General features: G+C 33.1%; 1 protein-coding gene across 8 annotated transcripts in view; it reads left to right on the plus strand.

Annotated features, from left to right (window-relative positions):
• The window catches only part of RIMS2 (regulating synaptic membrane exocytosis 2), a 747,502-nt gene that overhangs the window by 447,726 nt on the left and 285,807 nt on the right, over nt 1-13,969 (plus strand). For all 8 annotated transcript variants that reach the window (XM_015145837.3, XM_028852821.2, XM_077943948.1 and 5 more), the window contains one exon: nt 5,853-5,921. In XM_015145837.3, the coding sequence (XP_015001323.1) occupies nt 5,853-5,921 (69 nt within the window). The remainder of the gene's footprint in view (nt 1-5,852; nt 5,922-13,969) is intronic.

A 13,969-nucleotide genomic window follows, 5' to 3' on the forward strand; every position in this document is an offset into this window, starting at 1 on the left:
ACCAAGGTTTCTTGGCAAATACCGGAAGCAAAGAGAGACAAGGAAGGATTCTGTCCAGAGCCATCAAAGTGCATGGCCCTGCTGAGACCTTGATTTTGAACTTCTATCCCCCAGAGATATGAGACAACAGATTTCTGATGTTTTAAGCACTCAGTTTTTAATATCTTGTTATAACAACCATAGGAAACTAGTATAGCAGTGTTTTGTGGTTTGGACATTTTATATTAAATTTATTTCTAAATAGTTCATGATTTTGGAAATTCTTGTAAATGACATGGTTTGGGAATTAATATTCTGTTTGTATATTCCTATTCTGTAAGAAATATTCATTTTTATATTGACTATGTACCCTGCAATCTTGCTAAATTTTCTTACTAGTCTTAATAAGTTTTGTATAGTTTCCTTAAGACTTTATATTGACATGATCATATTCTTTCTTACTTTCTAATCTGTATACCTTTTATTTCTTTCTTTTTTTTTTTTTTTTTTTTTTTTTTTGAGACGGAGTCTCTCTCTGTTGCCTGGGTTGGAGTGCAGTGGCCGGATCTCAGCTCACTGTAAGCTCCGCCTCCCGGGTTTACGCCATTCTCCTGCCTCAGCCTCCCGAGTAGCTGGGATACAGGTGCCCACCACCTCGCCCGGCTAGTTTTTTGTATTTTTTAGTAGAGACGGGGTTTCACCGTGTTAGCCAGGATGGTCTCGATCTTCTGACCTTGTGATCCACCCATCTTGGCCTCCCAAAGTGCTGGGATTACAGGCTTGAGCCACCGCGCCCGACCTATACCTTTTATTTCTTTTCCTGGCTGTATTGCTCTTTTTAGGACTTGCAATATAATGTTGAGTAGAAGGACCATCCTTGGAGTGAACATCCTTTACATGTTCTTTATCTTAGAGTGAACATTCAGTATTTCATAATTAAGTGTGATGTCAGCTGTAGGTTTTTTTGTAGATACCCTTTATCAGTTTATGAACATTCTTTTTTTACTAGTTTGCTGAGACATTTTATCACGATTGGGGGTAATAATTTTTCAAATTATTTTTCTAAATCTATTGAAATATTTTTCAACTTGCATGAATTACATGGAATAACTGCAATATACAAAAGTAACACTAGAGAGAAAAATTAAATTTACCACCACTTATGGAGATTCCAATATAATTTGCTTTCCATCATTGACAGGTCAAGCAAACAAAAATTTAGGAAAGTTACAAAAGAATCAGGCAGCACAATTAACAAGTTTAATCTCGTGATCAAATAAAGAATTCTGCACTTAATTAATGAATTCACATTCCTCTGTTACAACCATGAAATATGTGAGTTATAAATATACTATTTTATAATTCCTTTTGACAAATTTTAAAAATTAACATAATATTCTCTAATACTGTGTTATCACATCAATTGTAAAAAGAAAGATAAATTGTACTCGTGCTTTTGAAAATTTAAAAAAGTAGAAACTTATATTGTAATCAGCATTTTTTTCAAGCTCTAGCATCTCTGAAATCATGAGTAGTCACTCAGTTGATAGTGTCTTGGATTTAAGAAATATGGCAAATATCTTATAGTCCTAAGAAGAAAATATCTAGAATAGAACTTTAATCAATATACTACATATAAATATTTGAGTAATATAGGGAAGTGCTAACAGGGGAATGTTCATGTTAGTAAACATTAAAAGGCAGAAAATTATAAAGTACTCATCCAATGTAAGAGTTTAGGGAAAAAAATAGTGAAACAAATTTAAAGCAGAAGGATAGAAATCATAAAAGTAGGAACAAAAATTAATAGTATGTGAAACAAATTTCTAATTGATAGGATAATGGAGCCCAAAAGTTCATCCCTTGAAATTAATAGCAAGATAAACCTTTAGTGAAATTTATTGATAGAATAAAAAGAAGTTACAGGATGCAAAGGAAACATAATTGATATATCAGAAAATAAATTGATAACAAAATAAAATTGTGATCATTACAGCAAACACTTTGAAAACTTAGAGTGAATAAATAAAAATGCAAAAATTGCTTTCAATCCCAGTGCTTTGGTAGGCTGAGGCAGGATGACTGCTTGAGGCCAGGAATTTGAGACCAGTCTGGGCAATATAGCAAGAGCCCCGTCTCTGCAAAGAAAGTTAAAAATTAGCCAGGCATGGTGGTGTGCAACTGTAGTCCTAGCTACTCAGAAAGCTGAGACTGGAGGGTTGGTTCAGCCTCGGAGTTTGAGATTACAGTGAGCTATGATTGTGCCATTGTACCCCAACCTGGGTGACACATCAAGACCTTGTCTCTAAAAGAATAATTAAGAAGTAAAAGTCTAAAATCCGTAAGAAATATCACTGAACTTAAACTCAGGAATGAAAGAATCGTTTATCATATCAATATGTATGTAATATACATTTACATGTAATTTTCCAAATAAGTATATTAAATTATAGAATCTGCACGATTAATTCAATAGATGCAGAAAACACATTTAATAAAAATTACATCTCACTCTGCAAACCTCTGCAAACTAACCATATAGAGACCTTCCCCAATGTGATAAAGTGTAACTTTAGCAAATACCATTTCTAAGGGAAAAATATTAGAAAACTTATATTTTAAATCACAATTTTAAAAAGAATGTAAAATTTTTCTGGTTTTTTTTTCCCAGCATTGTAGTTATCAGCATAGCAAGGCAGGAAAAAAAAAGAAAAACACATAACGATTGGGGATGATGATTGTCTACATAGAAAAATTCAAATTAAACCAGAATCACTTTAATAGAAGTAAGAAGAGAGAGAAAAAGACTTTAACAAGGTGATTGGTTAACATTCACAATGAAATTGCATTTCTGTGTCTGAGCAATTAATTTAGAAAACATAGTTCTTAACTGTATAGCTAATAGCAATTGAAATTATAAGATAGAAAGGATATATCCAACAAATGTGGATAATTTGAGTAGCCAAAATTAAAAGTTTTATAGAAAGGCCAAACTTAGATGGAGAAAATGCCATGTACCTGACTACTAAAACAATGCTGTAAAATATGGCACTTCTTTCTGAATTAATTTATTGATTTAGTGAAATTCAAAATCAAAATCCCAATAGGATGTTTTTGTTCAAGATGATAACTTGAATCTAAAATTTATATGAAAGAGTAAAGGGGCATGATCCAAGATGAAAATAATAAGGTGGATGTATTTGCTTCAATATGTAACATTGTAGTAACAAACACAATGAGTTATTGATTTGTGGATAGACAACCTGTACAAGGGGCAAAAAATTAGAATACAGATCATCCTATAGGGACTTTGATTTGAATTGCATTACATTCTTGCAGATAGAATACATTTATTGATGACAGAGGTGACATCACAGATTATTTGGGAAAGGTGGAAATATTAAATAAATAATACTGAGATATGGGTTAGCCATATGGAAAAAGTGAAATTGCATTTATATCTCATACTATACACCAACTCAGTTCAAGACAGATGAGGATGTAAATGCAAAAAGCAAAATTTTTAAATTTTCAGAAGAAAATATGGGAGACTCTCTCTTTGCTTATAAAGCAAGAATTATATATAGGACACTAAAAACACTAATTTTGGCCAGCTGCAGTGACTCACACCTGTAATTCCAGCACTTTGGAAGGCCAAGGCAGGTGGATCACTTGAGGTCAGGAGTTTGAGACTAGCCCGACTACCATGGTGAAACCCCGTTTCTACTAAAAATACAAAATTAGCCAGGCGTAGTGCTGGGTGCCTGTAATCCCAGCTACTCGGGAGGCTGAGGCCAGAGAATCACTTGAACTCCACAGGCAGAAGTTGCCGTGAGCCAAGATAATGCCATTGCGCTCCAGCCTGGGCAACAACAGCAAAACTCCATCTCAAAAAAAAAAAAAAAAAAAAAACACCCACTAATTTTAAAAGAAAATACTGAACTTAATAACCTGTTTTCGTCAGAATGACAGAAGATGAGACAATTAGAGGGAACTGAATTGGAATATGTTTAACTTATAAAGGGTTAAGATCAAACAGATAAAATCTCAATCTAGAAAAGAATCAATACAATTTTGAAGGAGGCAGCATTTACAAACCAAATATGCCACTTCACCCATGTACCCACACATGGTACAGCTTACAAAGGCTGATAAAATAAACATCATTTTCTGTTGTCATGTTTTATCTGATTTTTTACAAATACCGAAAACTTGTAATCTTTCTGTTCTGGAGTGCACCTGACATAGTAAACTAATCATTACCCTATCCTTGCCCATTTACAGACAAGCTGGGTAGCAGTTCTCCTTAAGTTCTCCTCAATAGCCCATTCATGTGATACCCCTTCTGTCCCAAGTCTTTTTCGAATGTATGTCTGAATTCTCTAAATGCTTTTGTGCCCAGTCTGTTGCGATGTTGTCAGGTAATTCTAGTTTAATATCTATTGGGGCTATAAAAGCTTCAGATTTGATCATGTCTAAAGCTTTATGAACATAAGCATTTGGAATGAAAATAATAGAAAGAGTTCATTCAGTAGGGCCATATGATAAAAAAGATAGCTGTCTTCTTCCTCACCATTATGAGGAGAAAATGAGAACTTCAGTTTCTGGCAATAGAGACTTTCCCTGCTGGCAAAGCACAGGTAGTAAAATAAACAAATGAAAAAAATTTATCGGGTGCCTCCAAGAGTAGGTTGTAAATACTTGAGGGTAATTCTGGGACATTTTAATGATCTCTGCCTTAGACACCTCATGCAATGTGAGTTCTCAGTGTTTTATAAACATACATGAAAGCACTTATTTTCTGATAAAACCGATTTCCATGTAAAAAATAATGTATACTGTAAGAAAATAGACAATATCTTTTTGAAATAGCAACACTGTCTTCATTCATTAAATGTTTTCTGATACCAAGGAAGGGAAAAATGCTTTAATAAAGAATTCTGTTGTGTAGGGTGCGTCTGTTCCTGAAACACATGGAGGTGAAAAACATTTAAAAACAAATAACCACATGTTTGTTTTTATATGCAATAATTTCATATTTAAGCGTGTAGTCAATCTGCTTTAGCCCTCAAAGCTCTGGTTGATTTAGTTTGATGCTATTTTTGCCATAGTAAGATTCACATTTAAAAATTTTGCTATAGATTTGTTTTGTGAGGAAAAACACAAACATGGTGCTCTTGAATTGTAATCACTATGAGTGCCTTTCCTAGTTTTTTTCATAGAAAACATACCAAAATTCACAATTTTTATGTATTAGTATTGTGGATGACTTTTTTCTTATTGTCTTTTCAAAGCAATAGAGAAATAGCTAAACTACATAGTTTTTTTTAAAAGGATTTTTAAGATGTCTTAAGTGAGTTTGCTTTCTGAATTATACTTTCTCTGCATGAGCATGAAAAATAAGGAATTGACCATAGTCAATGTATTGGTCATGCATATTAGAAAAAGACGCATTAATGCATTGGAATATAAGACACTGTGTTTTGAAATTTATCTGATCTTAAGTGTCTTTATCCATAAGCATCTAAAATTAACTTATCTATTTTCTAATAGATTTTATCAGTGTTGGATAACTTACACATATTATTTAGTATTTAATGTTATTTTAAGCTTTAAATCATTTAGGAACTTTATCTTATATATTTCCAGAATAATAATTATATAAATTGTTAACTCCTCATTACCCATATCCTCACATCATGAAATGTATATGAAAATAAATGACAATAAGCTCATAATGACTTTTCTTCTGTGCATATTTTTTGTTATTAACTGATTCATTCAGAATATTTTCATTTGTGTTTCAGGTGTTTGGGGAATTTTCTTCCTTAAATAATCACAATTTTTAATTATTGCTGTTGTTTACTTCATAGGGTCAAAGAGAATAAGTGATAGTGAAGTCTCTGACTATGACTGTGATGATGGAATTGGTGTAGTATCAGGTAAGAATTTTAAAATTATTTTATAGTATTAAAACTGGAGGCCGGGCGTGGTTGCTCAAGCCTGTAATCCCAGCACTTTGGGAGGCCAAGACGGGCGGATCACGAGGTCAGGAGATCGAGACCATCCTGGCTAACAGGGTGAAACCCCGTCTCTACTAAAAAAATACAAAAGACTAGCCCAGTGAGGTGGCGGGCGCCTGTAGTCCCAGCTACTCGGAAGGCTGAGGCAGGAGAATGGCGTAAACCCGGGAGGCGGAGCTTGCAGTGAGCTGAGATCCGGCCACTGCACTCCAGCCTGGGCGACAGAGCGAGACTCCGTCTCAAAAAAAAAAACTGGAGTACAATTCATCATCATTTACCATAAAAGTAAATAAGTAAAAGAGAAATAAACAACTCACCTCCTCACCCTCCAAAACAGCCTATGGCAACCTATGACAACTTAAACCCCTGAGAAATCCCAATTGCTGGAACACCTGTACCAATTAGACTGAATAGTCTTGAAAGATGCCAGATAAGTAGATCTCAATAAATTTTATATTTTAAGACAATAATAAGGATTTTACAATAAATTGGAAGAGTTCTTGCATAATTCAGACTTTTTTATGCTGCACTAATATGGTGGAAAAAAGATGAAATCTTTTTTATGTAACCACCATATCTAAATATGTCAAATATTTAAATCAGAGTTTTTGAAACTTTAAAATTGTTTGTATATTAAGTATCACGTACAGCTACATTTTGAAATTATAGTATTGTAGTTTAACATATTTGCCTCATTTTAAAGTTAGAAATTTATCCAATGATTTACTATTTTAGGTAAGTATATATCTTTTCTGCAAGTTCTGATGACAATGTTTACATGTAATATGCTTATTGTAAAAAGAAAAGTATTCTATTCCTTTTGAAGTTAAATAACCTAATAGATTTCATAATTATGACTAATTTAACTCTAAAGAAAATATATGTTAGACATGCCACAGTTGCATTAGTGATTGATAATTTTTTTTGCCTATTTTTGTTGAGTCAGTTAGCATGCCTTTATCAGTGTACCACTTTTTAAAAACTCAATGACTATTTTTTCCCTTTCTTTGTACTAAGGGTGAACAGTATAAGACTACAAAAATTCTTTTCATGTATTATGGTTTAGAAGAGTTAAAACTCATAAAGTAGTTTTGAGAAATATTTCTCATGATCGCTTTCTTGGAGATCATTAAATTTTTTTCCTATTTGTATTCTATTCCTTTGTTATTTGACTATTCCATTTCTTATCTTTTGTAAATATCTAGTCCATCAGGTTTTCTTCATCCAAATGATTTCCATTCAGATCGTTCATCTTGATGCCGTTTTTGGATGTTTCTATCCTTTTATTTTCTGTTTTCAAGATAACAGAAATATTTCTTTATTTAATATGATCATTTTAAGTTTTTCCTTTCTATAAAAGGAGTTGTATCTTTTGAAAAAATTGTTTATTTTTCATTTATTTGTGTTAATAGTTTCTGGAATAATTTTTTGGTACTACAGAATTGTGTTTAGAAACCCTCCCTAACTCAAAGTGCTTACTCTGGATTCATTAAGTCTCTCAATATGAAAAACATTCTTTCCTGTCTTGACATTATTGTTACTATTATTTTTCCAGTCAGAAACTGTCTGGTAAATCATTTAATGAGCCTGAAAAGACTGCCATGAAATATTCTAAATTTTGCTATTTTGAAATCCAATGTGATTTTGAGAAATAGATTTTTCATGATATACTACACTTTATTTTTTATTGATTGATTGATTGATTTTTCAGACAGGGTCTCACTCTGTTGCCCAGGCTGGAGTGCAGTAGGGCGATCACAGCTCACTGTATCCTCAATTTCCCCAGGCTCATTTGACCCTCTCACCTCAGCCTCACCAGTAGCTGGGACTACAGGTGCACACTACCTAGTTTGTGTACTAACTAGGGTTACTAACTAGGGTACCTTACCTATTGTGTGTACTAACTACTACTAACTAGTCCCTTATTTTTTTCTAAGCCCAGCTAAATTTTGGACATACTACACTTTAACAATACCTTTAGTACTCAAAAATTAGTATGATGGTATTGTAGTTTCTGAAATTATGGTATATGTAGTTTTTTTTTCATAACCCATCACTTTAGTAAATGCTGTAGAAATTACATTTACGTAAGACTTATGATAACCAAGACTTAAACATATATTCGTTCTGTTAAATATTTTTCTTACATTTCTTCTTTATGGCCTTTTCATTTTACAGCTCCAATATTGAAACTAGTTTTAATAGAGAATAAATGCTTTAATCAATAGCTTATCAAATAATGTAAGGGCCACCAGATAAAATAAATAATATATTTTCCGGGTAAAGCAACTCAGATGTGAAATGCAGTATATACATGTACAAAATGCACACGCCCACCTCTCTTAATAATATTTAAACACATAGTATGAGTCAATAAACCAGCAAAATCTATTGATAGTTTGTTGCTTATATGCAGAGATTTCTTTCCAATTGCACATTGAATAAGGTCAGAGTATCAGTTACAATCATTCATAATAAACCTGAGCTATCAAAACTGTTCTTAAGTAGGAACTGTTTCAACTAACTTATTCGGTTTTTCTAAGCTTGCAAGGCAGATGTCTCAAATACTAACTATGTCAGAAGTAATATTTTCCATGTGCTTTTTTAAATTTTAGGGCAGCATTAGGTTTATAGCAAAATTGAGAGGAAAGTATACAGATTTCCCATATGTCTTCCTACCCGAATACATTCATACCCTCTCCCATTATCAACCTCCTCCACCAAACTGGTATGTTTGTTACAACTGATGAACCTACTTTGACACATCATAGTCACCCATGATCCTTAGTTTACACTGGGGCTCACTCTTGGTGTCAAACATTCATTGAGTTTGGACAAATGGATAATGACATGTATCCATCATTATGTTATCATGCAGAATATTTTCACTGCCTTAAAAATTCATCTTTCCCTTTCTCCTAACCCCTGGCAATTATTGATCTTCTTACTGTCTCCATAGTTTTGCCTTTTCCAGAATGTCACATAGTTGGAATCATACAGTTTGTAGCCTTTTAGACAGGCATCTTTCACTTAGTAATATGCTTTGTCTTTTCATGGTTTGATAGCTCATTTATTTTTAGTGCTGAATAATATTCCATTGTCTGGATATACCACAGTTTGTTCATTGATTCGTCTACTGAAGGGCATCTTGGTTGCTTCTAATTTTTGGCAATTATAAATAAAGCTGCTATAAACATCTGTGTGCAGGTTTTTGTGTGGACATAACTTTTCAACTCCTTTTTGCAAATGCCAACCAGCACAATTGCTGGATCATATGGTAAGAGTATAGTTTTGTAAGAAACTTCCAAAACATCTGTACCATTTTGCTTTCCCACCAGCAATGAATAAGAGTTCCTGTTGTTCCACATCTTGCCAGCATTTGGTGTTGTCAGTGTTCTGACCATTCTAGTGGGTGTATAGTGGTATCTCATTGTTTTTGTTTGCATTTCCCTGATGACATATGAGGTTAAACATCTTTTCATATGCTTATTTGCCATCTATTTAATTTCTTCAGTGAGGTGTCTGTTCAGGTCTTTGGCTCATTTTTTTTTTTAATTGGGTTGTTTTCTTGTTGTTGAGTTTTAAGAGTTCTCTGTATATTTTGGCCAACAGTCCTTTATAAAATGTGTCTTTTACAAATATTTTCTCTCTTCTGTAAAGCAGGAATTCTCTTGACATTGTCTTTTGCAGAGTAGTTTTAATTTCAGTGAAATTCAGGTTATTAATCATTTCTTTCATCAATCATGCCTACACTATTATATCTAAAAATTTATCACAATACCCAAGGTTATTTATGTTTTCTCCTATGTTACCTTCTAGGAGTTTTATTATTTTGCATTTTATATTTACATATATGATGCATTTTGAATTAAATTTTTGAAGAGTGTAATGTCTATGTCTAGGTTCCCTTTTTTGCATGTTGACATCCAATTGTTCCAGCACCATTTGTTGAAAAGACCATCATTGCTCCATTGTATTGCCTTTGCTTTTATGTTGTCAGAGATCAGTTCAATATATTTATATCAGCTTATTTCTAGGCTGTCTATATGTTCCATTGATTTATTTGTCTATTCGTTGACCAATCAGTACCACAGTGACTTGATTACTGTAATTTCATTGTAAGTATTGAAAAATCAGTGTCAATTCTCCAACTTTGTTCTTCTCCTTCAATACTGTGTTGAATCTTCTGTCTTTTGCTTCTCCATATGAACTCTGGAATCTGGTTATTAGACTCCACAAACTGATATGCTGAGATTTTGACTGAGATTGCTTTGAATCTGTAGGTCAAGTTGGGAAGATTGGACATCTTGACAATATTGAGTATTTCTTTATATGGAATATCTATTTATTTAGTTCTTTTTTATTTCATTCATCAGAGTTTTGTTATTTTTCTCATGTAGATCTCATATATATTTTGTCAGATTATACCTAAGTATTTCATTATTGGGGACTGCTAATGTAAATGGTGTTGCATTTTTAATTTCACTTGTTCATTGCTCATATATAGGAAAGTTATTGACTTTGGAATATTAACCTTATATCCTACAACATTTCTATAATCACTTATTAGTTCCTGGAGGTTTTTGTCTATTTGTTTCAATTCTTTTGTGTTTTTACATTGACAATGATGGCATCACAAAAAGAGTTTTATTTCTTTCTCCCTAATCTGTATGCATGTATTTTCTTTTCTTTCTTATTGAATTATCAAAGTACTTCCAGTACAGTGTTGAATACAAGTGGTGAGAGTGGACATACTTACCTTGTTTCTGATCTCAGTGGGAAAGTTTTGAGGTTTTTTTTTTTTACTGGTAAATATGATGTTAGCTGTAGGGTTTTTTTGTAGATATTCTACATCCACTTGAAGAAGATCCCCCATATTCCTAGTGTACTGAGAGTTTTTAGTAAATTCAGGATGTTAGATTTTGTCAAATTGTCTCTTCTCCATCTGTTGATATAGTCATGTGATTTTTTTTTAATAGCCTGTTGATGTGGTGGATTACATTAATTGATTTTTGAATGTGGAACCAGCTTTGGTTTCCAAGATTAATCCCACTTATTGTGTATAATTCTTTTTATACATTGTTGGATTCAGTGTGCTAACATTATAATTGATAATTTTTGCATTGATGTTCATGAGAGATATGTTCTTTTCTTTTAATGTCTTTGTCTGGTTTTGATATTGAGGTAATACTGGCCTTATAAAATGAGTTAAGAGAGTAGTCTCTCTGGTTCTGTTCTCTGAAAGAGATTGGAAAAAAATGGAATAATTTCTTTCTTAAATGTTTGGTAGAATTCACCAGTGAACCCATCTGGACTTTGTTGCTTTCCATTTTAGAAGGATATTAATTATTGATTCATTTTATTTAATAGATGTAGGGCTGTTCAGGTTGTCTATTTTTGTTTGAGTTTGACATAACTGTGTCTTTCAAGGAATTGGTCTAGTTTCATCTACATTATCAAATTTGTGGGCATAGAGTTTTCATAATATTCCTTTATTATCCTTTTAATGTCCATGGGATCTGTAGTGATGTCCCCTTTTTCATTTCTGATATTAGTAATTTTTATATCCTCTTTCTCTTAATTAGCATGGCTAGAGGCTAATTTATTCTATTAATCTTTTCAAAGAACCAGATTTTGGTTTTGTTGATTTTCTCTATTGATTTTCTGTTTTCAATTTTATTGACCCTAATTCTACTCTTTATTTTCTAACTGCTTACTTTGCATTTAATTTGCTCCTCTTTTTCTATATACCTGAGATAGAAATTTAGATTATTGATTTTAGGTATTCCTTTTTTTCTAATATATATATACATTCAGTACTATAAATTTTCTTCTAAGTACTGCTTTCACTGCATCCCACAAATTTTGATAAATTGTTTTCATTTTTATTTATTTAAAGATTTTTTAAATTTCTCTTGAGATTTCTTTCTTGACCCATGTGTTATTTAGAAGTATATTATTTAATATGCACATACTTGGGGATTTTGCAGTTATCTTTCTGTTACTGCTTTCTAATTTATTGTCATTGTGGACTCAGAGCAGCATTGTATGTTTTAAAAATTAATTTGCTAAGGTGTGTTTTATGACCCAGAATATGCTCTATTTTAGTGAATGTTCCAGGTGAACTTGAGAAGAATGTATATGCTGCTAATTTTTGATGAAGTAGTCCATAAAGGTTGATTATATCCAGTTGATTGTGTTTTGAGTTCACTTACTGATTTTCTGCCTGCTTGATCTGTTTTTTGTTTGTTTGTTTGTTTGTTTGTTTTGAGATAGAGTTTCACTCTTGTTGTCCAAGCTGGAGTGCAACAGTGCGATCTCAGCTCACTGCAACCTCCGCCTCCCAGGTTCAAGTGATTCTCCTGCCTCAGCCTCCCAAGTAGCTGGGATTACAGGCATGCGCCACCATGCCTGGCTAATTTTTTTTTTTGTATTTTTAGTAGACATAGGATTTCTCCATTTTGGTCAGGCGGGTCTTGAACTCCTGACCTGACGTAATCCACCAGCCTCGGCCTCCCACAGTGTTGGGATTACAGGCATGAGCCACCATGTCCGGCCTGTTTGTTTTGCTTTTTGAGACAGGGTCTGGCTCTATCACCCAGACTGGAATGCAGTGGTGCAATCTTGGCTTACTGCAACCTCTGCATATCAGGCTCAAGCGGATCTGTTCATTTCTGACAGAGTGGTGTGGTAATCTCCAACTATAATGGTGGATTCTTCTATTTCTCTATGTACTTCTATCAGTTTTTGCCTGCCATATTTTGATACTCTTCTTGTTAGAGGTATACACATTACAAATTGTTATGTCTTCTTGAAGAATTGGCTCCTTTATCTTTATGGAATGTCCTTCTTTATCCCTGATAACGTTTTTTGCTGTCATGTCAGCTTTGTCTAAAATTAGTGTACCTACTTCTGCTTTCTTCCTACTCCTGCTTTTTTTTTTTTTTTTTTTTTAAACAGAGTCTGGCTCTGGCTCTGTCACTTAGGCCCCAGGCTGGAATGCAGTGGCACAATCTCAGCACACGGCAGATTCCACCTCCTGGGTTCAAGCAATTCTCCCATCTCAGCCTCCTGAGTAGCTGAGACGACAGGCATGTGCCACCACATCTGGCTAATTTTTGTATTTTTAGTAGAGACAGGGTTTCACCATGTTGGCCAGGCTGGTCTCAAACTCCTGACCTTAGGTGATCTGCCCACCTCAGCCTCCCAAAGTGCTGGGATTATCATGCCCTGCCTACTCCTGACTTCTTTTGATTAGTATTACCATAGTACTTTTTTTTCCATTCATTTAATTTATATGATTGTTTTCATTTAAAGTGGGTTTCTTATATAGTTGAGCCTCTTTTTTTAATTGACTCTGACAGTCTCTTTTAGTTAGTGCATTTAAGGGAGTGACATTTAAAATGATTATTGATATAGTTGGATTAATATCTACTGTTTTTGTTAACCTTTTTCTTTGTTTATTTTTGTCTTCTATTCTTTTTCAGTGTTTTTTTTTTTTTAATTGAGGATTTCATATGATTCTGTTGTCTTTCCTTCCTTGGCATATCAGTTATAATTCTTTTCCTTACCTTTTTTTGGGTAGGCATTCTAGAGTTTGTAATATCCATTTACAATTAATACAAGTCTGCTTTCAAATAATTCTTCATAGGTAGTGTTAGTATCATATACTTAGAAAATCCCAATTTCTTCCTCCCACTTCTTGTATCATTGCTGTCATTCATTTGACTTAAATTTAAGCATACATAATTGAATACATTGTTGCTATTATTACTTTGAATAAATTCTTATCTGTTAGATAAATTAAGAATAAGAAAAATAAAAGTTTTCAATTTTACCTTCATTTATTCCTTCTTCAGTGTTCTTTCTTTCTATATGTAGCTTTGAAATTCTGACCTATGTCTTTTTCCTTCTCTCTAAAAAAAAATCAGTTTAATATTTCTTGTAATATTGTTCTACTGGCAACA

Source organism: Macaca mulatta, chromosome 8 (genome assembly GCF_049350105.2).
Source record: "Macaca mulatta isolate MMU2019108-1 chromosome 8, T2T-MMU8v2.0, whole genome shotgun sequence".
In the NCBI taxonomy this organism is placed as follows: Eukaryota; Metazoa; Chordata; class Mammalia; order Primates; family Cercopithecidae; genus Macaca; species Macaca mulatta.